This window comes from Sarcophilus harrisii, chromosome 2, assembly GCF_902635505.1.
Source record: "Sarcophilus harrisii chromosome 2, mSarHar1.11, whole genome shotgun sequence".
Lineage (NCBI taxonomy): Eukaryota > Metazoa > Chordata > Mammalia > Dasyuromorphia > Dasyuridae > Sarcophilus > Sarcophilus harrisii.
Window position 1 is genome coordinate 49,793,405 of NC_045427.1, and position 26,794 is coordinate 49,820,198.

At 37.7% G+C, this 26,794-nt stretch overlaps 1 protein-coding gene across 1 annotated transcript in view; it reads left to right on the plus strand.

The window, feature by feature from the left end:
* The window catches only part of FBXO31 (F-box protein 31), a 56,305-nt gene that overhangs the window by 20,196 nt on the left and 9,315 nt on the right, over nt 1-26,794 (plus strand). The window contains 8 exon segments of the mRNA XM_031950171.1: nt 539-610; nt 5,282-5,368; nt 15,470-15,546; nt 19,032-19,199; nt 19,869-19,943; nt 23,491-23,600; nt 24,387-24,540; nt 25,832-26,253. Coding sequence (XP_031806031.1) covers nt 539-610; nt 5,282-5,368; nt 15,470-15,546; nt 19,032-19,199; nt 19,869-19,943; nt 23,491-23,600; nt 24,387-24,540; nt 25,832-26,253 — 1,165 coding nt within the window.

Genomic DNA, 26,794 nt, shown 5'->3' on the forward strand with positions numbered 1-26,794 from the left:
AGGGAGTTTTAGGCTATAGTGAGAGTCTTAGAGATCTATTGAAAGAGACTATTCTGGAAAGCTGGAGGATAATGCGGAAAGGCAGAAGCAGAAATGCATCAAAGGGATTATGTTTCAGCAATTTTCCCATAAAATTGCCTAGTACTCATTTTTGATACTTGTTTATATTCTTTCTCTTCTGTATCATGGTCACAGTTGCTCAGGGATAGCTACATTATACCTCGGCTAAATCTTTATTTGTTGCGATACTGAGGTAGCGTAACCGCCACAGAAATGGCACTCTTCTGCAGTCCAATTTCCAAACAAATGTGCAACCTGTTCAAAAGTTCAATGTTTAACCTTTTCTGAAAATTCATAACATTGATTATTATTTAGTGCTGGTTGACTGACAAAGTGGAATAATGGGAAAATTCCAGACTATCTCCACAGAGTGGGACAGATTGAAATTTGAGGGAGTGAGGATTTTGATTTCTCCAGTCTCTGGTTTTGCTTGTGTTTCTTTGAATTTAATTTTTTAGTAAATTTCTATGTTTTTCAGAATATGGTGTATGTGAAAACTTACGGAAGCTGGAGATTACCGGTGTATCCTGTCGAGATGTCTATGCCAAGCGTGAGTTAATCCATTTGTTATCATAAATATTTCTGCTATGAAAAGTCACCTTATTGATCAAATTTTAGCTTTGAATAATACATAGAATATGACCCATATTTGGCAGTCCCATCTTTTCAACACTTCCACTTAAGGAATTTGTCACTATTTAAATAATATAACAGGACTTGAATCTGAGAATTATACATTTGCCACTTATTTTTCCCTTATGTTAATATTCTAGTAATGTAGTTCTTGTTTTTTAGTCTGCCCTGGATAAGAAATTATGCGCCTGGAAATCAAGGAGCTTGTGCATTGTGCAGTCCTAGGTTGGCGTGGAGCAATAGTTGCTTCTGTTTTTAGTAATTTATGTTGTGATTTGGGGATTGCTCTTTGATTCCCGTTTAAGGATCTGCTGCTTGTTTAAATTCATGGAGAGCCTTCCTCTAGGAGATATTCAAGCCATGACTTAATTGGATTTTGGATAGGATAGACTGTAATCTGAATGAGAAGGTTTCCCCTTTCAGAAATCTTTTAACAGTGACTTTCTTCCATACTGTGAAGTGGGCCTTGAGAATCCTAAGTGTGGGACCTTAGTAACTATGATGAAATCACTCTACTTCTTGGGTCCTCAGATTGAACTACAGCAGGATTCTTCAGTTTTTTATCTATCCACTTTTCAAATCCAACCTCAGACACTTACTAGCTGTGTGACCTTGGGCAAACCACTTAATCCTGTTTGCCCCAGTTTCCTCATCAGTAAAATGAAATAGAGAAGGAAGTGGCAAACCACTACAGTATCTTTGCCAGGAAAACCTCAAATGAGGGCATAAAGAGTTGGATGCAACTGGAACACTGAACAAATTTCTTAAACTTTAGTGCCTTGGACCCTTTGGTAGTTTGATAAATCCTATCATGGACACGTTCTTAGATTAATTTTTCAAAAATGTAAGAAATAAGATACGATTACAAAGGAAACCACCTATGGAGAAATAGTTACAATTTTTAAAAATTAATTAATCACAAGAGTAGATGATTTCTTAAGTCTATTTCAAATCTAAAATTCTGTGATACTTCTTTTCTGCCTTTGCTTTCCTACAAGTGAAATTCCATGTAGAAAAAAGGACAGATTTTATTCTCCCTGGTTCTGCTTTGTTTTATTTCTTCCTTCTAGAGTTAGAGCACCTGTTCAAATATAGCTGGAAGCTGCTAAGGGGAACAATGTAAGCTGTTATCCGCAGTTATCTTTGGATTTTTTGTTGCTAATAAGTCATTAGCTTGAAGAATTTGGGTATAGCAAAGAGGTTGCATTTTTTGTTTGTTTTTTTGTGAGACGCAGTTTGGAACTTGAGCCATTATCTCTCGTTACAGGCCTAAATGGGCATCATAGAGAAAAAGGACCTTTAGTCAACAGAGATGGGCACGAGTACTTTTGAAGATGATTCAGAATGGAAGCAGAAGGGAGATAGTTCTGTTCATTTCATTCTGCATCAATATCTTCCCAGATTTCTTTGAAAACTGTCCCTTTTGTTTTTTCTAATAGTAATATTCCATTACAATCCTAGGTCATAATTTGTTCAGCCATTCCCCTAGTTGATGGGCACCCCTTTTATTTCTAGTTCTTTGCTCTAACACAGAGAGCTCCTGTACATATTTTTGTAAATATAGCTTCATTTTCTTTGATCTCCTTAGGGGCTCATATTGACCCCACAATTAGTGTCCAAGACTCTGTGACTTTGGAGGCCCTAAGTTGTTTATGTTACTATCCAGAATGACTGGATTGATTCATGGTTTTATCTACAGCGCATTAGGGACCATTTTAGTCTCAGCCCCAGAGGGTAGAGGCAAAAATTCTGTCTCTTTATTTTGTTAGTGTAAGGAAGCTTTTGAAAAGGATCCTCATTTTGATTTTGAAAAGGGATCCTCATTTTGATTTTGGCCTTCAGGCAGACGACCTGAATTCAAATTCTGTCTCTGATGCTAGTCATTTATGTGACCTTGGGGAAAGAGAGTGAGCATTGATTGAGTGCCTTTTCTGCATCAGGCATTTGCTACATACTTTACAAATATTTTCTAATTTGGGGAAGGTAATTTCCCCTTTCTGGCTTCAGTTTCCTCATTTGTCAGTAGAAGATTTGCCTGGGGTGAGGTCCCTTTACACACTAGCCCTAGACCTAGAGCCAACACCAGGTTAAAGTAGGCTTCTGATTGATGGCTGCTTGTTTCCAGGGAAGCTGATGCCACCTTCAGTACATCTGATGCCCTTATAGGGAACTTGAGTCATTTTCAATCTTAGTCTCCAGGTGATTATTCTGTTGATTTTCTATCTTCTTGAAAACTCTTGGGACTGAAAATACATATTAATTTTGGGCAGTATGCTGCAGTGATAGAGGAGAGACCATAGAGTTAAAAGGGTTTTCATGAGCTTCCTTCTCTCATTGTGCATACTGTTCCTGTGCCATTTGTCTATAACATACGGTCTTCCTTCTGTTTCCTAACTTGAGGCTGTTGCTTTCTTTGGGGTTACTTTTCTTTCTTTCTGAGGCTTTTTCCCTGTCCTTTCTCTGGCTGCTTCTGCAACCCTGCTGGGTAGGCCTTCATCTGCAGTCACATTTGTGGGCCACTTTTTGCTCTTTTCCATTATTCCCCTTACCTAGGACCTCTGACCTCTGCTGTTTTCAACCTGTTCCTCATTCTCTGGGCTCTTGTCCCTGTTGTTCCCCTCGTTCCCAAACTCTAAGGCAACCTTGGCCTGCCCAAAGTCCACTTCTTGCACAAATCCTTACAAATCATAAGTTTCAGAGGAGATTGTGTGTCTTAAGAAAACCATCTGTAAATGTGTTACTGAGGTGGAGGACTTAGAGTCTGGGAGCCCGGGGTCACATTGATCTGAATTCACTGTGAGATTTCTCTGCTGTGTGACCTTGGACAAATCATTTTACCTCCTCTTAGATCTGGTTTTCTTTAAAGCTCTAAGGGCTTGGAATTAGGCATTTCTAATCTAGTCATTCCAGGGTTGAATCCTTTGTTCTTAGGAATATTGAGTATTCTCTTTTTATTCCTAAATCTTTGTATGTCAAACCCTCTTGTGATAACAGTGTTTAGGATTGTTAAATGCTGAGGATACAGAAACAAAATGGAAAACGATTTCTGTGCCCAGGGAGCTTGTTTTAAGAGGGGACCTCAGAGTTTGGATTTAGATGCTGCTTGGAGGTTTGCCAGTTTATTTACATATGCTAACTCATTTGCTTCTCGTAGTCCTGTGTTACTAAGTGTTGTGATTTCCTCCATTTTCCTGTGAGGAAACTTATGCTGAGAGAGTGTGACTTGCTTAAAGTCACACAGCTAATAAGTACAACAAAGTTCGAATTCAGATCTACCTGACCACAAGTCCAGCACTGGCTAATTTTTTTTTTAACTGAAATTAATACAACAAAATGTATCTTCTCAGTTGTAATGTCCTTTGGAGCTGGTTATGGCACTTGGCCTGAACCTTCCCAGGCTTCCCTCAAAGAACCAAGAGGACTTATCTCTTAATCTTAGCTATAATAATATGGTAGAAAATCCCTTAATATCTTCCTACTGGTGAGTTGGTGTGCCCTATGATCCTGCGAAGTATGCAAGTGAAAGATAGGAAAACTCTTTCTGGCTAGCTTGTCTTGGCTGAGGCTGTAGGAGGCTGCCCAGACACTGGTCTGTGTCTTTGAGAGGGGGATCTGGCCAGGTGCTGCCGCTAAGGAGGGAGAGAAGTGGGGAGGGAAGTGATTGGGAAAATTGAGCCCGAGTGTGTGCATGAGTGTGTGTTTGTGTCTACGTGTGTGCGTGTATGTATAAAGGACATTCCTAACTAGTGAGACGGAGGCCGTGTTGTATGTAATGAATTTTGTAGATTGTAGAAACAATGACATCATTACATTATAGACTGGAAGCCTCCACAGAATGTTTCCAGTGATTGTCATTACCTTTGTGGTTAAAGAACCTTGAAATAGTTAAGCTGACATAGAGTTCAGTTTACTGCTGCTCCTTAGAACAGGAGCTGCTATTTTCAGGGCAAAATCAATTTAATAGTTCGACCAATTGAATTAGCAAAATAGAGATGCTGCATATTTCTTTCCATTTCTCCAAAACAAGGGGCAGCACATCCAGTTTTATAAGAGGCTTCCATGGAAGAATTTACCTTATCCTAAGGAGAGGTGGTTGAAAAGATACCAAATGGTGGTTGTCAGATCTTGGCCTGTCTGCTCAGACCAGTAAAATGAACTTGAAGATACATGAAGAAGGTCTCTGTTTGAATCATTTGGCTGTCCACTATCAGGGAAGCCAAGTCTTGCAAACATTTTTGTACTTCTTAATACCTGCCTCTAATAGGCTCTAGTGAACCTCATTAATCTCTTGAGTTAGAAAAAAATTAAGCACAAACTGTTAAAATGGAAATGGAGAGTGAATGAGAGAATTGTTGTAAACATTGGTAATATCCCATTCTGGGTTTGTTGTTGGAAAGTCCAGAATTGGGTGTACAGGCCAGAACTGAAGTTTTTGACTAGAAGCTGATCACATATTTGTACCTTGTATTTTATTTGTTTTTTATTTAGCACTAAGGAAAAAGACAGTGTTACAGCCTATGAAAATGTGTATATAGTCATAAAAATTGGAAACATCTTCTTTAGTACTTTCCCTGCTGTGTCTGTTCAGGTATAAATCCACGAGTGAAGTCAGGACGTTTTATGAAAATTCTCCCCGATTACGAGCACATGGAGTACAGAGATGTTTACACCTGCCGTACGTACTTGCTGTCAGCTTATGCTTTTTGCAGAGAGCACGCCCAAGATGCTGCATGATGATCCTAACACACAGAGAATGTTAGGATTTTACCATCTCAGAGCAAACTGACGATCACTTTGGCTTTTTTTTTATACTGCTCGTCACTTTTCCAGAAGATATACTTTTGTTTTGGGTAGAGAGAGTATTTCTGAGTGGTGGCACTGGTTGAAGTTTATTAGGCTTAGAGAGTAAGTTTTCATCATATTTGTGATCAGTATTACATAAGACCCAGGAGCCTACCAATTATATAGGGTTAAAAGTGTACTGAGAGGACTCTTAATTTGGTTCATGTAGGATCAAAGCCAAGAGTACTGAACAGAAGTCCCCAAATCTTTTCTCTTCCTCTAAAATGAACAGTTCACTGGTTCTGACCATTAGCCACCATTTTACATTTGAATTCTAGATGGGCTCCCTTGATGAATTTACATCCTTAGTTATGTGGGGTGGTAGTTGGATAGGAAAAAATCCTTTGGAGCCACATAATATTAACTTGCCCTTCAAACTCACCCCGATTCTTCCTACTTTCATCAGTGTCATCTCCATTCATAATTCTAGTTACCTTAACAACTTCTCATTTAAGAGGATGAATGTATGCTTTGCATCATGATATTAAGATTAAGTTATCTTGATTATTTCACAATACTTTTTAGATAATTTATACAATTCTAAAGAACTTTGAGAGAGGCAGTATAACATAGAGAGTCCCTAAGGAGTTGTGAAGACCTAGGTATAAGTCCTGCCTCTGGACATCTGGTGGGTCACTCAGCCTTCTAGGGATACTCTGGACCACACTGCTTTCTAAGACTATAAATTACAGGTTAAGATTTCTGACTTAAGTGAGTAGGAGTTTCCCACACAGATGAAATTAGATTAAACAAGTAAAAAAAAACATTTGTGTCAATAATGACTCAAAAAAGTGAAGGTGACCTAGATATGATAATACTGGCTTCTAATAGGCAAAAGGGGAGGCAGGCTTTTTTTCATCATTAATACATCTTCTTTTCTACCACTGTTCCTATCCCTCTTTTTCACCCTCCATAGGTAATCCTTATCAGCTATGAAATAGAATTTAACCTGAACAGATACTTCTAAAGATGTAGAAGAAGCTCAGAATTAGCTGAAACCATCCTTGAAAATAGTAGAAAACAAGAGTAAGAGTGATGGGAAAATAAGCTGACTACAAAGACATTTTGGATGTCTTTGGATAACAAAAGACATGTAAAGAAGTCTTGGGAAAAAGGTAGGGGAGAGATCAATAACCGGCATGAAGGGGATGATGCAGGCCAGTAGAAGGGCCAAAGATTTGCTGCAATGGTCACATTAGAATTTGAGCCCGTTTGTTATGTGCTGTGACTCTATGGGTGTGGGCTTAAAAAAAAATTAACTTTACTAAAATTCTTGTTTATTGGAAAGCAGATATTATTGCTGATTTGAAAAAATGATTTCTTTCCAGATCTGAATTAAGTATTAAGTTTTCTTTAAAAGCCTTTTTCCTTTTGGAAGCTTTTTTTTTTTTGTGTGTGTGTAGAAAGAATTTATAATTTAAAAATTATTCTAAATGTTTTTAGCATCTAACATTCTAGCTTTTATATTTATATTGAGAATAGTGGTTCTTTATTATTACATAGGAATATTATAGTTTTTGACATGTTGATTGATAGAAAGCTGAAATTGTTTTATGGCCAGGTATATCCTATATTTTGTGTAATGCCATGAACTTTAAAAAATTGATTTTGATTATGCACTTACATTGAATAATAGGAAACTATTGTAATTTGTCTTAAATTATTTTTTGAGCTGGGGGGAGAAATAATTTAACTGGAGTGCTGAATAAAACAACCTAAAGAAAAAAAAATTAGCTTGGCTTTAACTAAGTAATATAGAGATCACATATAATGATCTTTTGGATTATTTTATGAGAAACATGCTGCATTTTTTTAAAATAATAGTTTTTCATTTTCAAAATACATGCAAAGATAGTTTTCAACTTTCATCCTTGCAAAACCTTGTGTTCCACATTTTTCTCCCTCCTTTCCCCACTCCCTTCCCCTGGACTGGACAGCAAGTAATCCCATATAGGTTAAACATGTTCAGTTCTTCTAAACGTATTTCCACATTTATCAGAGCATGCTGTATTCTTGAGTGTTTAATCCTGTATTTCATGGTTCTTGGGTATAAATATTTTCTCTATTAACCAATCTTAGATTTAATATCAGGGTAGCTTTTTGGTTTCCCTCGTCTATGTGATCTTTAATGGTTCTTTCTCTTTACCTCTCTCTGTTTCTCTCTGGCTGTCTTTGTCCATCTCTCTCCGGAGAGATGGACACTGTAAGTTGCTTTTGATGCAATTTCAAGTCACATAAATGAAAATAGAAACTTTAAAGAGTTTAAAATAGATGTTCAGGTTGTGACACTGCAAAGTCCTTTCCCCTTCATGTTTCCCTGTTTGTGTCAGCATAGTTACAGGACTCTTGCTCTCTCTCACTATATTGCCCATTTTGAATAAAAGCCCTTCGGGGGAAAAATATAGATTTTTCCTTCCCAGATATGTTATATTCTAAGGATTCCTCTCCAACATTTCCAGTTTCTTTCAAATAAAAAAAAAAAAACAGCAAAGAAAATAGGACTTGAAGTCAGGAGAATTGAGTTCTGGACTTGACTCTCTCACTGACTGACCATGTTGGGATTCTGGATGAAGCATTTACTTAATCTGTAAGGAGGTTTGTGAGGATTAGATGAGATGGGAAAGTGCTTTGAAAACTCTGGAGGAAGGAAAAGGCATTTACTGAGTGCTTCCTAGGTACCATGCACAGTGTGAAGAAGCAGCTGGTGTGGTGCCAGAGTACTGGGCCTTATGTCAGCAGTGTGACCTCAGGTGCTTATTAGCCGGGTGCCCCTCAACAGCAAATCACTTCCCTTCCGATTGCTTCAGCTTCTTAAACAGCAAAATATGGCTCATCATAGCACTTACGTCAAAGAGTTGTGAGGATCAAATGACATAATAATGATAAAAACTCTTGGCCCAGTGTTTGGTGCATAGGAGGTGCAATTTAACTATTTATTCTTTTCCTTTTCCTCCTTGAAATAGAAAAAGGTTGTTATATCCACCTCTCTCAAGGAAGTCACATTCTGCAGTAGACTTTGAGTTTGAATGCTTGGCAGTTCAGCTTGAGAAAGCATTTAAGAGTGTGATACCATATCTTAGTGGACAATCTTCAGAATATTCCTAAGAGACATTTCAGATAGTCCCAGGACAAGTCATTTAACCTGTCTGTTTCAGTTTCCTCATTTGCAAAATGGAATAATTACAGTAACTACCTTCTAGGATTTTTGTAGGGCTGAAGTATGCTGATTGGGAAAGACAATATATCAAAGAAAATTCAGCTGCAGGTTGGCTAGAAGATCTGGTTCTAAAATTTTAGTAGAGGGACAGATGGCAAGACTCAAGTTTGTCATTAGGTCTACTTGGCAGTTACTGGGATTTTTCAGGGTATAGAGGCAGAACAGATGGTAAAACCTAGAAGTCCTTTATCTCACTTGACAAGAAATAAAATCACTTAGACCTCTCAGATTGGCTAAGATGACAGGAAAGGATAATGATAAATGTTGGAGGGGATGTGGGAAAACTAAGACACTAATGCATTGTTAGTGGAGTTGTGAAATGATCAAACCATTCTGGAGAGCAATTTGGAACTATGCCCAAAGGGTTATCAAACTGCATGCCCTTTGACTTGACAGTGCTATTACTGAATCTGTATTCCAAGGAAATTATAAAGGAGGGAGAAAATCCACATGTGCAAAAATGTTTGCAGCAACTCTTTTTGTGGTAGAAAAGAATTGGAAAATAAATAGATGCTTGTCAATTGGGGAATGGCATGAAGTTAATATTATTGTTCTATAAAAATTGATGAACAAGCTGATTATAGAAAATGCTTGGAAAGATTTACATGAACTGATACTAAGTGAAACAAGCAGAACTAGGAATACATTGTACAGAATAACAGCAAGAATGTGTGATGATCAACCATGAAAGGTTTGGTTCTTCTTAGTAATTTAGTGATCCAAAACAATCCCAATAGACTTTGGACAGAAAATACCATCTACAACTAGAGAAAAAACTGAGGAGACTGAATATAAAACAACACATGCTATGTTCACTGATTTTTTTTCAGTTTTTTTTTTTTTTAATTTCTCCCATGATTTTTCTCTTTTGTTCTGATTTTTCTCTCCCAACATAATTCATAAAACGATGTGTATTAAAAATAAATAAATAAAAAAAAAACACAAGAAATAAAATTGGAAACTCCTATCTTATCCAACTGGTTTGAGTAGTGAAGCAGCAAAGATATGTTCTGGGGCAAGGGAGGAGATGAATGGGGAAAGAGTGGGTGGAATATCTGGGACTTTTCTCTTCCTCTTGGAGTCACCCCCTCCTTACCTTAAACCACACCCACTCCCCAAGTTCTGGAAACATTTGGGGTCAATGAATGTACAAAGTTAAGACTCCTAAACCCCCCCCCCCCCAACTTATGTTGCTCTGCTGTTCACCAGTGTTGGCTGCTGAAAAGTCTTAGAGTGTTTCTGTTGAGAGTTAACCTGAGAATAGTCTATTCCTGCTGAGTCAGAATATTTGCTACTTTGAGTAGTTGTCAGAACAAACATTAATATTGGTATAGAATTTTCCTTTTTGTTGTTGTATAGTTTCAGTCACATCCAGCTCTTCATGATTCCCTTTTTTGGGTTTTCTTGGCCAAGATCCTGAGTGGATTTCCTTCTTCAGCTCATTTTACAGATGAAGAAACTGAAGCAGAGAAGGTAAAATGATTTACCTAGGGTCACACAGTATGTTTCTGAAGCAGAATTTGAACTCATGAAGATGAACTTTCTTGATCCTTTCCACTGGTAGTAGATATACTTTAGCCAGAGTTGTCAAGTTAACCAGATAAAATGTAACTGGGAAATGTTTAATTAAATGAAAACACTGTGACATATATGTGATGTTAACTTGTTTCTAGGTCAGTATGTCTGTAGGAATTGTTTCTATTTGAGTTAAACAGTGATAGAAGTCTATCTGTTCTTTGGGTAGTCTAAGGTTAGTAAGCTAAATGTAAATTTTAGCACCAATCTGAATTTTTATAATGACTTGATGTTTCAGTTTCATAAGTATAACTCTATATGAATTGAATTGAATCCAACCAATAAACAATTTAATTTGAGAAATTTACTTGAAATTTAACAATTTAACTTGAGAAATATTAACCAGCTTTGTTAAGTGAATTTTCAGGGTTGCTTTTTTTTTTTTTATACTAATAGCTTTTTATTTTTCACAATACATGCAAAGATAGTTTTCAACATTCAACTAAAATTTTTCTCCCCACTTCCCTCCTCCCCTATATAGTAAGTAATCCAATATAGGTTAAACATGTGCAATTCTTCTAAACATATTTCTATCTTTATCATGCTGCACAAGAAAAATTTGATCAAAAGAGGGAAAAATGAGAAAAAAAGTAAGCAAACATCTAAAAAAGTGAAAATATTATGTTGTGATCCACACTTAGTCCCCATAGTCCTTTCTCTGGATCTAGATAGCTCTCTCCATCACCAGTCTATTGGAATTGATCTGAATCATCTCATTGTTGAAAAGAACCATGTTCATTACATAATCTTGCTGTTCCTGTGTACAATGTTCTCTTGATTCTACTCACTTCACTTATCATCAGTTTATTTAAGTCTCTCCAGGCCTCTCTGAAATCCTCCTGTTGATTGTTTCTTATAGAACAATCATATTCCATGACATTCATATACCATAAGTTATCTAGCCATTCCCCAAACAATGGGTATCCACTCAGTTTCCAGTTCTTTGCCATTACAAAAAGGACTGCCACAAACATCTTTACATATGTGGGTCCCTTTCTAATCATTTCTTTGGGATACAGACCCAGTAGAAACTGCTAGATCAAAGAGTATGCACAGTTTGATAGCCCTTTGGGCATAGTTCCAAATTGCTCTCCAGAATGGTTGATCAGTTAGTGATTAAATTGTTGCAAAATATTCTAAGAACTTTCTTTTTCAACTTAATTGTTAATTTTTTAAGGTGGGTTTTAGTTTAGTTCCACAAAAACAGGAAGGGATCTATAGACTAGTGTAGGGAATTTCTGGTGTAAGAATTTCCTTTACCACATAATCACTATGTCTCTGCCTTAGCAGATACATCCCAGGTAATTGTCTGAAACCCTGAGTGGTTAAATGACTTGTCTAGGATTACATAACTAGGAAGATCAGAAGCAAATCTGAAGCCATATCTCTTCTTGCTGCAGTCTGGCATTCTGTGTTGTTTATGTGAGACAGTAATCATATACAAATTGAGAGAGAGAGAAGGAGGTTTGAAAATAATATTGTAAATAAAAAATGTTTTTATTAAACATTAAGTAATGCAAATTAGTTCCACAAGTAAAAATTCTCTACTTATTTGGCAAATTTCTTTGCTGTGGAATGACAGAATAAGACTGTTATTGTTTCACTCTCTTTACACTGTAGAAGAATTTCAGTGTATCAGATTGTAAAACTCACTTTAAGGTGAAAGGTTCTGAGTAGCCAAATGCATGGCTAATAAATAACACTGGATAAAACTGGATTCTTAGAAATAACCTACTTCATTCTCCATGTGATCCCTATATAAAAATTAATGACTCCTTCAGGCTACTTTATATTAAGCTGCTGCTTGATAGTAGAATTGTGTGTAGTAAAAACAATATGCTTTCTTAGATTTGGTACTTAGAAACCCTAGGAACCCAAGCGTAATAGAAGCCCAAATATCCACTTGAATGAAAAGCATTGTTTTCACACCAAAGTTTAATCTGCCATTTGTTACTGATTTTTCAATTAAATATTTCTTTCTCATTTAGTCAGAGTTGGAATATTGTAAAATGTTTTTGTGGCACTTTTCTTGAGCATTTTGTTTCAAGCTTTATTTGGATGCATTAGAGAATTCTAATACAGGTGATGAATTACCACTTTTGTTATAACAAAGCATTGAAGTTGTTTTGGTACTGTAGTTTAAAAGATTAAATTTTGAAAAAGTAAACTATAAAATGATTTTTATGTATAACAACTTATATGTAGACTTATTAAAATTGGAATATTAAAAAACTAAATAAAGCCATTAAATAATATATAAGAATGTATATTTAAATGCTAAATTATATTCTATTGGAAATTTTTTAAAAAAGAAAAAAAGCCAGAGAAAGCTCTTCATTGGACTACTTGTATTTATATAAAGAATCCTAGATCTGAAAAGGACCTTCATAATCAGATATTCTGATTTAATATATTAGAAATGAGGAAACTTAAGGCCTACAGAAATGAAGTGAATTGACTACAGTTAAAAGCTGAGACTGGAAGTCATGTCATCTAGTCCTTACTGGTACTGTGTTTGTATGGGGAGACAGTCACATATTCCCTTCCTGCTGATGTATACTTCCCATTATTTTTAAATTCTGATTTGTATTTTTTAACTCTTCCAGTGGTAGTCAACACTATTGTGTTTTAGTACCTACAAAATAATGTGGAAATATAATTTCATAGTCTTAATCCCTTACCCTTGAATTCAACATTTCTTTCTGTAGGTTCATGACAACTAACTTTTTAGTTAGTTAGTTGTAAATCAACAAGGATGGTCCTAAGTATCACTATGGAGGAAAAAAAACCCAACTTTTTACTAAGACTATGTAATGGTCAAAATTTCTCTAGTATTACATTTTCTTTCAATTTGATCTTTGAATCGAAAAGAAGAGAGTTTGTGGTGGTGTAAAGGGATATAGCTGTCTTTTCCTAATATTAATATTTGTCATTATTTCTCTGATTCTTCATGACATTGAATTTATACACATTTTTTCCCCATGTATACAAACATTTAAGTACTTTATACAGCTTTATACAATAGATGACCATAACACACCATTTGGAAACGAACTTAAATTACTTAGTCACTATTGAGACCTGAGGAACATTGTTTAAGACTAAATCATAATTTAATTCTGTCTCTGTGACCTTTAAGTTTGAATATCTAGAATGCAATGTGATGTGTTGCATCAAAATGACAAGCAGCCATGGCTTACCTCCAGGGACAGTCTCTGTTTACAGATATCTGAAGTTCACTTGAACAAATCCCAGCCGTTGTTTTGTTTCATTTAAACTTAAAACAGGTGCTTTGCTGTTTTTTAAGTAAAATTAGTTTATGGTTTAGCTCTTAAAAAAGAGAGAGTATGAGGCAGATTCTTTGTGTTGTAATATGACAATTTTTAATCCTGTATATTTACTAAAGAAAGATAGCTGTGGCAGAGGGATAGACAGGGCTGACTTGGGAGCCAGGATAACCTGTTGTTCTTCATCTGGTCAAATCATTTAATTTTTTATTCTTTGGCAAACACTCTATAAGTAAGCTAGGTGTAGTAGAAAAAAGGACCTTTTTTCACCAAAAGTTTTTCCCACAGAGATGGAATCAAGGCCTGGAACAAAAAAAAAAGTAATTAAACTATAACTATAAATTTATTTTTGAATTATAGCAATGTCTTAGATTTATCTAATGGTAGCCATAGTAGCAGCAGCAATAGTAATAGTGATAACGTTAGTATCTGCTTCCAGAGTTTATCAGATATGATTACAACGTAATAGTTACTTTCATTTTTTTTAAACATATCACAGAAACTTTTCCAAGGTGTCCCCTTGGAGGGATGGCAATGGGGATGGGAAAGCCTCTATACTTATTCCAAGAATGTTACCATTGCTTAGTGCATCTTTAGAGCTTCTCTTGGGGAACAGTTTTCAGAGCCTCAGCCTTGTACTGTAGAACTTCCCAAGAAGTGGCAATCTTTTTCTTTTGAGAAGAGTTCTCATTTTGGGCAAGAACAAGATGTTTGGAGCCAACTCTGGTGCTTGAACTGGGTAATCACCTATTTGCTCCAAAAAGAGGTGTTGACTGTAAGCTAATGAGACTTCTCTGGTGGGGCTTCTCTACTACAATGCCTAATAACACTGTTGGGAATAGAGTCTGCTGGGATGGCAGTTTTGAAGAAGCAGTATTAATTGGATGCGCATGTTTTCAGTAATTTTTGATTACCACTTCTTTTATCCCCATATTGATAGTTAGTTACTACGTTGATCCATTTCCCCCACGTGTCTGTTAGGTCAGTCCTTGACTTTCTTCCTGTACCCACCTCAGGGCCTACCTCCAACGATGGCATGCTTATATTAGTGCAGTGGCCTCCAGATTGTTCCTGTGCGCCCAAGCCCTTCACACACAGCCACCGTACCCTGTGTGGACAGAAAGCCTCCCCTATCTTCCCATAGTCACCAATGAAGTCCAGGCACTTCATCCTGCTCCTTTACACAGTGGCCCTAGACCTTTTTCTAGGCTTAATTATTCTCCCCTTCTGATGCTTCTCCCATCCCTCCCATTTTCTTGACCTGTCCCAGGCTTACCTCTGAACCTCCCTCTTGAGTTATTTTGCTCATCTAGCTCCTTCCAAACCTGGAATGAATATTGCTCCTGGGCAATCTGGTCTGCTTGGGTGGGAGTGCAGCCTGACCTTCCCAGAACTGATGTAATTTCTAACCCACTCTGCCTATTAGGGTTATTTTTTTGTGCAGGTCATACCTCTCCTCAGCAGTTATAACTCTGCCTTACATAAAATTCCCATGGGATTGTGGGATTGTCTCTTGCAAACAGCGGGTGCACACTAAATACTTGCTGTTTGAATGAATTTTTAAAAAGCTCCCACTTAAGCTCATAACTTTCTATGTCATTTAAAGGTTTATTAAGCACTTGTAGTAATAGGGAATATCCTCGATTATTCATTGTCCAAAAAATTCTAGATAATATTTGCTGCTTTTTCTATTTTCGTAATAGACTTTCCCCCCAAAAAACTCCATGTGATGTGATCTCTTCTTTCCCCTCTTCATTTCCCCCAGACCCCTTGGCTTTATTAGCTTCTTTAATTCAACTTAGGGTATTCAGTTTTCAGTTTGAAATGTAGGCTTGATGTTTCTCTCTTTCCCTAGTGCTTCACCGATATAGACATATTTTGGGATTGTGGCAACCAGACATTGGGCCATATGGAGGGCTGTTGAATGTTGTGGTAAGTAGTCAGAGAAGTTTTATTTATGTAAAAGTAAACAGTAAAAATCTCCTTTTTCCTTTGTTATTATGTGTCAAATGTATCAAATTATTAATATGGGTGTTTTTTTTTAATACAAAGAATCAAAAAAAGGGACTGCCTATGAAACCTTTTTTCCTTCAGACAAGCTTTAGTGATTGTCTTGTATGTGAAGTTCAGAGCTATTGGAATGGTTTCTATTTAGCGTCATACCACACTGGGACGTTTTGGGGAAATATCATGGAAGGACCCAGACTGAAGTTTTCATTTCCAAGTTCCTTTTATTCTTGTGTGCCCAATAAACACGTCTGGGGTTCTTGATTTATTTATTTATTTATTTGCCTTTTTACATGAAATTTGGGATATTATTAAGAAATTCTACATATGTAGTTTTTCAGGACACCAGATTTTATTATCTTATCAAGCAAAGTGTGATTGGAAGTAGCTTTTTCATCTTAACTATTCATAGACTCTCTGATAAACAGATGTTGATGTCAGAGAAAAATTTCCATGTAGCTTGGTTTATGTTTGTTTTCTTATAGCTAGTGAATGATAGGCAAAAATTTATCAAAATGGCCCTCCCCTAGAGAGTAATTTGTGGCTGGGTGATTTTTCTCTTTTGTTTGTGCCTCTGAGTTTAAAAGAGTAAACTTAAAAACAAAAATGAAACTCCCCAATCAGCACCCAACTTTATTCCCAAAGCTTTATCATAACAGCTTTGGGGAACTAGAGTCTCTGGTTGGCCTTGATTGAAGATCAGATCTTTCCTGAACAGCTCCAAACTGCCCCCCTGGCCCTTAGGACCAGGCCTTGCACATAGCAGGCATTTACTGACTGTATGTCTCCAGATCCTGTTGTCCCTGTGGGACGTGCTATTGTCATGAATCTTTAGCTTTAGGGCTAGATTCTGACTAGTGATTACAGAGAGTATCAGAGCGGTCTCAGAGTGGGCACCACGGGACCTCTAAGCACAGCTGCTCCTCTCTGCCAGAGTCCTGTAATCCCTGCCTTTGGGGAGCAGGTGCCCTGATTAATTTATTTTTCCCTAATATCATGTGTGCTTCTAAAAGTACTTAAGCATTACTTGGTATACTTATCTGTATGTTAAGTTTAAGAGAGTAGTAGCATGCACAGGAAGCCACTGTCCTCAGCAAGAAGTGACATTAAAACCAGGGAAGCAAAGCAAGTGAAATTGGCTTACTTCCCTCCAGGCCTCTTTGGACAAATTGGAAGAATTGAAATTGGCATTTAGAAATAGGGTTTATCTGTTCTATTAAATTTATTCTTACTTTCCTCTTAGAGTTTACAGATTTATTAAATTTGTAGCTCTTGGATTTTAATAGGAGTAAGTAGATTAATTGTAGGGATTAATACGAGTCAGTAAACAGTGGAGATCTTACATAGTAATTTGGTATCTCAAGAATTATGTGTGATAGTGTTTTATGCCATCTGTATATTAAAGGGGTAGTGCCTTCTTTCAGGGATGTGAAACTCCAGCCCCAAGTTCCAGATTAAAATGTCATTGGGAAATGTGTAACAAAATAAATAAAGATACAATACAATTTAATGTTAACTTGTTGTTTTCCAAGTCTAAATGCTGCTGCTGGGATTAGTTCTATTGGAGTTTGACACCACTGTTTTACATCACAATATGCCAAATGCTGCTGCTGAACTCCAAACCCCATTAGTAATTTGGGAGTTGATTGGGACCATCCAAGGCATGAGCCCTTTAGACTTTGTCTGGCACTCATAGTCTGGAGGAGTTCTTTTGAATCCTTGGCCGGTCGCTAAAAATCTAATAAATTCGTTGGGATTTCTAGTTTTGCCTATGTCTGAGCCTGAAGCCTGTGTACTCCTGTTATGAATGTCCCTCAGTGGGCTAGAATTTTCTTTGTCCTTGTTGGCTAGGGAAGTGACCATGCAAAAAGGATGAAAAAGTGGGGGAGGTAAGGCTGAAATTGTCCTTTCTCCATTTCTGATTCTAACATGAAATCCCAAGGACCTCAAGGTCTGTGGCCAAATAAGCCTATAGTGTACCAGCTTCAGAACATCTTCAATTAATTCCTTGTGAAATTTCATTGCGACTCATGTTGCTGTTATGATAAAGTTTTGGGAATAAAGTTGGGTGCTGATTGGGGAGTTTCATTTTTGTTTTTAAGCTTACTCTTTTATATGTACCTAATGTTGGAGTTCTGGAAATCAAGGTGGGAAGCTGCTCTCTTTGACTCTCCTCTTTTATACAGTTTATGTGACCCACTAAACTCCACAAGCCCATTTCACCATTGAGTTTCTAGCTTCTTACCTACCTACAACAAGTTCATCATGAATCTACTGAAGATTAAGTTAATTTTGAGGAAAGATCCATATGGAAATAAACCTGTTGTTCCCTGACTCCAGAATATTTTAAATTTATATTTTAGCATTCTTTTTGAATAAATTGGATCCTCTTTTGACTGTTTTCTATTCACTTTAAAAAGTAGATATAACCATTGAGACAGATATGAATGTAAATATGGGCGCCCCTAGTTCATTAGTTGTATAGCCTCATTTTTAGTGCACGCAGAGTTGGTTTAAATGAACCACCCTATACATTTTTGACTAGTCTTTGTCGTTCCAATTCATTATTTTGTTCCGTTGTCTTGAGTTCTGCAACCTGGAAGAAGAAGCAGTAATGAAGAATTCATTTTTGGGAGGGACTTATATCTAATGTTATTAAAGAAAACATATGGCTTGCATTTTGATTGTTTTCCCTTTGAAATGAGCCTGGTAATTTTTTCTTTTGATCAAGGGGAGGAGGCATTGTTTTTCTTACTGGCAGTGAAGAGTAGAGTAAGGAGAAAATGTTATCTTCCAAAAGCAGTAAATAAGTAGATGGAAATAAATAATTCCTTATAAAAGGATAACTGTCCCAGTTATCTTGCCCCAGACAATGATCTTTGTGTAGCATAATGTAGTTCAGCCAACTCTGGATTGGGCGTCAAAGTCTGCATCTTTCTACCTGTGTGAATTTAGGCAGGTCACTTAACTTCCTTTGGCCTTTGATAACACTGTGAAACATGTAGGTAGGCTTGGATGTACTGTAGAACCTCTTCCAGCTCCAAACTTGTGATCCCCAAGAGTTACAAATTGAAGTCTCATTTTCCCAACCCATCTCTGGAATTAGAAGCCACATGCTTAGATTTAGGTTTTGCATGATAAAGAAGGTTTTGATCAATCAAACATTGGTTCTTAGAGTGTCTTAAAACTGGCTTTATTAGAAGGTGCCTTTCTTTTTTCTAGTTCTCACTGAGAATTTGCCATCTACTTGAGTCTCAAGCTGATAATTGGAAAAGCAATCTCTAAAATATACTCAGAGGAGATAGTGGGAAAACTATAGCATATTTGAAGAGGCTATGGGAACATTTGAGATCAGTCAGTTGTTGAAGGATTTTTAACTCTTTCTCATAGCTTTCTCTCTTTTGGTACAGGTAGATGGTTTATTTATCATTGGTTGGATGTATCTGCCTCCCCATGACCCCCATGTTGATGACCCCATGAGATTTAAACCTCTATTTAGGATTCACTTAATGGAAAGAAAGTCTGCAACTGTTGAGTGTATGTATGGTCACAAAGGGCCCCATAACGGCCATATTCAGGTAAGCATATTGCACACTTCTCTATTTATGTAAACGAGGAGCATGTGTTTGATCACATGCCAGTTGAGTTAGGAGTTCATTTTCTTGGCTTATGTTCATATATTCTACCAGTAATTATGCCGTGGAGAGAAGAAGACAATCTTTTAAACCCTCTCCCTCTTATGAATTATTTAATCTCTTTTGACTGATGTAATTCTTGAAAGGAAAATTCAAAGGAAACTATTGATTATTCATTCACATTGAACTCTGGGTTATCACATGGTGGTTTTCCCACACTTGGGTCTTTCCTGTTGCAGGAGAACCTGCATTGCAGTAAACCACCCTATCCTTGGCATTAGATTTTGGCAAATAGTCAAGGCCTCAGAAGTTCTGTGAGGACACAATGCCTGTCTTTCTTCCTTCAGTGTCACTTGTACCCTTCCTTCTGAGAAGGGAATTGTTATTTCAGGGTATTGATATGTACTTCTGCCATTTTAACCTTTCATACTTATGACTGCCAAAATTGCCTTCAAAAGAGGATTGTTTGGTTAATCGAGTAAACCAGAGGGGCCTACCTTGGAATATCCCCGATTTCCTGTTTCATGTTGTGTGCTTGAATCCTTTCTGCCAAATTGCTCATATAATACTTCTTGTTGTCAGTTCTCTTTTTCTCCTTCTATGAATTACTAGATTGTAAAGAAGGATGAGTTTTCTACCAAGTGCAACCAGACAGATCATCACAGGATGTCTGGTGGTAGACAAGAGGTAAGTCTGTCTTGGGAATGCAGGTGGGTGGGCACTCTAAGAATAGAGATATATTAACCGGGATATATTACTAACTCTTTATTGTATTCCTTTTGGAGAAGGAGAAGGGTAGAGATAATATTAGCAGCGTATTTAGCATTGAGATGTATTTTAACACATTTTTAGAAGTTGCTCCATATGAATATGTTTATATGTATAGATTTTCTTCCCTAAGATGAATGAACTAAGCTTAATGTTTATAACACCTTTGTTAAGTGACTGGAGCTATCTGTAGAAAGCTTTAAAAAAGCCTTCTGAAAAGTAAAAGTGTTTAATTTGATCAAAAGGCATTTTTAATCAAATATGTTAGCTTGATTTAAGAAGTTCCTGAGTCTGATTTCTCAACATTTTGTAGCTAATCTAAATTTCATAACTGAAGAAGTGCTATTATTGAAGAAAGATTTTGAAATGCTAATTTTGCTGGGTTTTGTAGTGAGGATCCTCCTTTTGGAATATGACTTTGAGAAACAATCTGATGCATTACTTTATTTGCAATCTTCATATTCTCCATTCGCCATATTCGCCATTAACTGGAGATCAGGTGGTGCAGAACCTTGTGTTGCAGATAGAATCTTAGGGGTGCTGTCATGAATCAGTGATTCATTCTTCAGTGTAAATTGCAAAGTGATTAAAAAGAACTGATTGAATTTCAAGTCTCTTTTTTTCTGTGTAAATGCCATTTTTGGTTTATTTTATTAAGAGTAGTTGATGTGTGTGCAAATGGGTTTATGTACATAGTTCTTAAGGTTTATGAAGCACTTTCACATGTATCATGTCCTGTAATGCTCAAAACAACCCCCTTGAGGTCTATCTCAACAGAGACATTGTTATCCCCATCTTACAAATGAGGAAACCAAGGCTCAAAGAAGTTAAGGGACTTGCCTACAGTCCTACTAGTGGTCAGTGGCTGAGGGAGATGTGAGCCAGATCTCTCCTAAGTCTGGATCCAGCACTTTTCCCATAATACCCTACTGTCTTCCATTTTATATCAGCTAACGGTATCTGAGAAACTGGCTTGTAAAAATGTAATTAAGATGGTGGTTGTATTTGTGTGTTATAAATGCTTCTGGCAGCTGTCCCTGTTCCTGTCGCCTGCCTTCCAGTAATTCCTTTGTTTAGAGTCTGTTACAGTTTGAATTAGAAACAAGCAGAATGTACCCAGTGTTAGCATTTTAAGAGTGATTTGTGCTTCTGAACACCCGGGTGATTGATGTGATAACTAATGGAAGCAGGTACCTTAGTGCTACTCTCTTGCCTGCCTCCTCAGAGTCTTCTCTGATAATGAAACTTCTGCTCTGTGCTTTGGATACCGATCAAGGAGGATGCTCCACACACTGTATGGGAGGCTGTTTTCTAGCTGGCCAGTATGGCTGGATGGGCAGCCAGTGGAAACATCTTCATTTGCTAATCTCTGCTTGTATCTGTTCTAGTTAGTTTGTGGTTGTTTATCTTGGGGTTGAAAGGGTTAAAGGCACATTAAAAAATAATTCCCCCTTTTTACTAGTTTTGAGTGCTATTTCCACGAATGCTGCCCTTTGCAATGCTTTTGGCATACCCACTGATTCTAGTGGCAGGGGTGGCAATTATCCCTCTACACAAATGTATAAAAAGTTTTTAGGTAGTCTTCTGTTAGGTTTGAGTTTTTTAAGAATATATTTCTACGGTTGTCAGGAAGAATGAGTGTCCACAAAATATTAGTTATATTTTAACTTTTTTGTCAGTTAAATGACATCTTTTATAACCCCATTTAAACTCATATAATTTGTCAGCTAATAAATTTACATAATTGGCTATTCATTATGGAAGTAAAATGAGTGGATTTAATACCTAACTAGATTTATTTTTTATTTTGATTTTAGTTCTTTATTTTTAACATTCCTTTTCTAAAACAAATTTGAGTTCCAAATGTTCTCCTTCCAGCCCCTTCCCCAGCTATGAAGAAGGCAAACAATTTGACACCCATTACACATGTGGAAACCATGTAAAACATAATTAGTCATCCAACTACATTTATAATATAATCATTCTTAATAATCATTATGAATCTTTATGCCTTGGGTTGGGCTCAGCTTGATATGAGCTGAGAAGAGATAAAAAGATCTCATCAAATGAGCTTGTGGCTTCATCAAACTATTAGTAAGTAAGTATTTATTGAGTGCTAGCTATAATTAATCTTTCCCAGATGGCATATCAAATTTATTTTTAAACTTCCTGAGACCCATGGACATCCGGTTCCTGTGGGCCTAGGTTAGAGAATACCTGGCTAGGTTATTCTAAGTACTTTATTGTTAAAAACCATCTCATTTTGCTCTTTACTATAAATTGCCATCCAACCCTAGACCATGTATTTATTTATTAAGGTGTATGAAGTCAGTAGAGATTCTAGGATTGTTCCTTGATTTTATCTAGAGCTTTTGGAGCTATTGCTTCTAGTTAGAAGTTGATAGTTCCTTAATGAGTTCTTTGGTCCCTTCCTTTTCCATCCTCAGATTCAGTGCTCTAATAAGCTATTATTAGAACAAATAATTTATTAGAACAAACAAATTTTTTTCCTGGTTTGTTTGGATTAGTAGGTTTTTTTCCCCCAATTTTTATCATTTGTTTCTGTTTTATTTTTTATTTATTTTTTTTTTGGGGGGGGAGGCAAATTGGGGTTAAGTGACTAGCACTGGGTATAGTCATACAGCTAGTAAGTGTTAAGTGTATGAGGTCAAATTTGAACTCAGGTTCTCCTGATTTCAGGGCCAAGGCTCTATCCACTGTGTCATCTAGCTGCCCTGGTTGGTATTCTTGTGGTTACATTGAGAGGTTCTTTGTGTTCATAGGAAACTGAACTCTAACTCTAAGCCCTTATCTTTGATACCATTCACATTATTTATAGTAAAATGTTTGTATGTTATAATGATATCTACATTTTCACTTTCGTATTAATGTTAATTTTTTTTGGTCTTTATAATATCTATTTTTCTTTCTTTCTTTTTTCTTTTCTTTTCTTTTTTTTTTTTTCCTGAGGCAGTTTCCTGATTTGCCCAGGGTCACATAGCTAGGAAGTTTTATGTGTCTGAGGTCGAATTTGAACTCAGGTCCTCCTGAGTTCAGATCTAGTGCTCTATCCACTCCTCCAGCTAACTGTAACCTAATATCTATTTTTCAAAGAACTCCATCACAACAGGCACTTGATTCACTTTTGTTAAACTGCTTGGATTGGGAAAAGAAAAATATTCCTAAAATAGTCCACAAATTGGAATAATTTGAAAATAAAATCTGAATCTGCTGAATGTTAAGATTAGTTCTAAATAATGTTGAAAGACACTGTAGAATTAGGAACTAAGAGTTTTGTATAAACTATGTTGGCTTGGGTAATTTTAAGAGTTAAATATTATATTCTAGTACATGGTGGAAATATTATTAGTAAATCATCTACAAACAGCTGGGGGATGATCATTTAAAGATATGTCTTCGTGCCAATTTTCTGTGAAGAATTTAATAAATTTTATTATTTTGGCAGGAATTCCGGACATGGCTGAGAGAAGAATGGGGGCGGACCTTGGAAGACATTTTCCATGAACACATGCAGGAGCTTATTCTGATGAAGTTCATATATACCAGTCAATATGAGTAAGTGTCAGCATTACATGCCAAGAAGTCCTAGTTGCCTCCTACCCCCTCTGAACCTGAGGAAACTTCCTAGAGCAGTTCCACAAAAGGCTTGCATGTTTGACAGTACTTTGAGCATTTGCATTTTTGTCTATGCAAAACAGATACGCATTTAACATGCCTATGTTTATATACACAAACTGCAGCGCTTTAGTGGTCTATCATTACTGTGAGTCTCTCTCTCCCTTAATCAGAATTAGACTTTAATTAACTTTCTCTTTGTCTCTGTTTTTTTCTTTTTTTCATCTTTGTATTTTCTCTGTATTTCTTGATATACACACACACATTTATGCATTGATAAATACAGATATATGTATTCACTTTATTTAAAACATTTTTTTCTCATTGGTATTTTATTTTTACAAATGCATACAAAGATAGTTTTCAAATTCATTTTTGTAAGACTTTGTGTTCCAAATTTTTCTCCCTCTTTCTGCAAAAGATAAGCAGTCTTTTTTAAACCTATTTCCATATTTGTCATGTTGTACAAGAAAAATCAGATCAAAAGGGGAAAAGCCATGAGAAAGAAAAAAACAAACAAAAAAAGATGAAAATACTAATCTCTGATCCACATTCAGTCTACATAGTTCTCTCTCTGGATGCAGATGACATTTTCCATCTCAAGTTTATGGAGATAAAACAAACTGTGACATTTCCTGAAGTTTAAAGAAAGAAAAATAGGTGATGGTTTCTTCCATAAATCAGGAACCTTGATGTGGACACTGCTCTGTCTTTGTACCTTTGCAGCAATTGTCTGACGTATAGGCGGATCTACCTCCCTCCTCGAAGGCCCGATGACCTCATCAGGCCAGGCCTCTTCAAGGGGACTTATGGGAGTCACGGCTTAGAGATCGTCATGCTGAGCTTCCATGGGAAATGTGCCAAAGGAACAAAGATCACAGTAAGTCTGCTGGTGCTGTCTCCCTGCCAGCCTGTCTGGCTCCAGGGTAATTTCCAGCATCTAACTTTTTATGGTGTGATCAGGTAGGGGAATGATGCTCTTGGTGTTGGAGAGCCTGTGATCCTCTCACTGACTTGGAAATGGAAGAGACCTTAGAAATCGTCCAGTCCTTTCTTAGGTTTTTATACTTGAAAAAACTGAGGCCCACAGAGGGGATGTAACTTGGTAAAGCAGGACTTTGATTGTCATAGGCAGAGCTGGGATTGGAAGTCAGATCCGTCCTGGCTCTAGGACTTGGACTTGAATTCTGTCTCTGTTTCTCCTTCTCATGTGACTTAGGGCAGGTGTCAGCTCAGCAGCCTTGAAACAGTTTCTGATGTTCTGTGAGGGCCCAGCCCCCATTCCCAGGTGATCAGCATCTAGTAAGAGTATGTCTCTGGATAAGCATCTCTGCTCATCATACACCCTAGAGGTCAGCTTATCCCAATGCTCCAACTTGTCCCCTACTTCCTGGGTTAGTTGTTTCTTGCTAGTTCCCCCATTTCAACTTTGGACCAAGAGTGAATCCTTATTTTCCGAGCCCTTCAGTTTTGTGGAGAGATGGTAGGATTTTTAGGGGGCAGGTGGATGAGGATCTGGCCTCAGTTTTTCCTCCAGGGATGTCAGGTTAAAATTGTTTTCCTTGAGGCTGCCTGGCCCCACATCCCAGCTTTTGTGTATTGAACTCTACTTAGAGATATTTCCTCCTTAAGTCCCTCTTTGGACACTTTGCTCACTATCCACAGGGATCTTTAGTTCCCTTTCCTTCAACATTGTTTTTTCATGGCTTGACATAGACAATTGCAAATCAGTTCTGATTTAACTTAACTATACATACCCACCTTTACACTGATTTTTACTACAAACCTTTGAATAAAGATGCACTACAAGAATATCAATTCAAGTGATATAAGTGACATAGGAGCAAATGGATGGGGTTCATGTTGATTCTTAACAATCCCCCCTTCCTCTCCCCCTCACCCCCACTCCTCCTCTCCCCTACCCCGACCATATCCCATAATCACCAGAATCCCTGACAAAGAGAGCACTGGGCCTAGTAACCCAATGAGCTATGCGGAATGGGAAGTAAGCTTAGTAAAAGGCAGCTGAAATGTCTTTCTTTGTTACAACTGAATGGGAGAGAGGAAGGAGATCATATGGTCTTCAGTAAAAGCTGGACCATCAAAGAGTCAATGCATGTTTTCCAGGTTACTCCTGAAATAACATTCTGCTGATTCCTTGGCCCTTTTAGGGAGATCCCAATATTCCAGCTGGCCAGCAGACTGTAGAAATTGACCTCATGCACCGAATTCAGTTGCCTGACGTCGAGAACCTGCGTAACTTTAATGAGCTCTCTCGTATCATCCTGGAGGTACGAGAGCAAGTCCGTCAGGAGCAGCAGCAGCAGGAGGGGCAGGAGGAAGGGCAGAGCCGTGCCCGTCCGAGCACCAGAGAAGGCCCGCCAGGGCCTGCTTACCAGAAGCCGGAGCCGCCCATGCCCACTCCCTCTCGGGCCGCAGAAGGAGGAGGTGAGACTGAGAAGGGGGTGGAAGCCTCCGGAGGGGTGCCACCAGCAGCCCCAGACCCGGCTCCATCTGAGGCTGGGCAGCCTTTTGTGCTACCCGCAGGAGTGATCTCCAGAAATGAAGACTACCCTCGAACCTGTCGGATGTGGTAAGAAATGGGGACAGCCCAAGCTTTGTCTTCTGTGTTGTGAATTGGGAGAGGTGGGGAAGTTCTGACCAGTCCGTTGTGAGCGGTTTTAAGTCCCTGCTGTGGGGAGCAGCTAAGGGTGGGTTAGTTCTCTTGTGCTCTGGGCTGGTCTGTGCTCACGGCAGGTCCTGGGGCCCTTTGGGAGAGCCTTGGCCTGTGGGAATTCTCCGCTGCCCACCCTCTCCTCTCAGCAATACCGGTGCCTGTGGGATCTGCTGACAGATTTCCAGGGGTTGGCTCCTGGTTTCTTTCCTTCCTCCTGTTTTTCCCTTTTCTTTGTGTCCATCTTTGGTTCATGAGACAGCGTGAGCACAAAAGGACCCCCCGGTGAGGGTTAATCTGCCTCTCTTCTTCTTGTCGGCACCAGACTTACCCGACATGCTGTGGAAAGAGTTTGAGATGATTGCTTCTCCCTGTCTCTCTGGGATGGACCTATAGTCCAGGGACCCCCACTCTAGCCTAGCCAGGCCTTTCATCTCACACTCCAGCACAGTGGATCTTT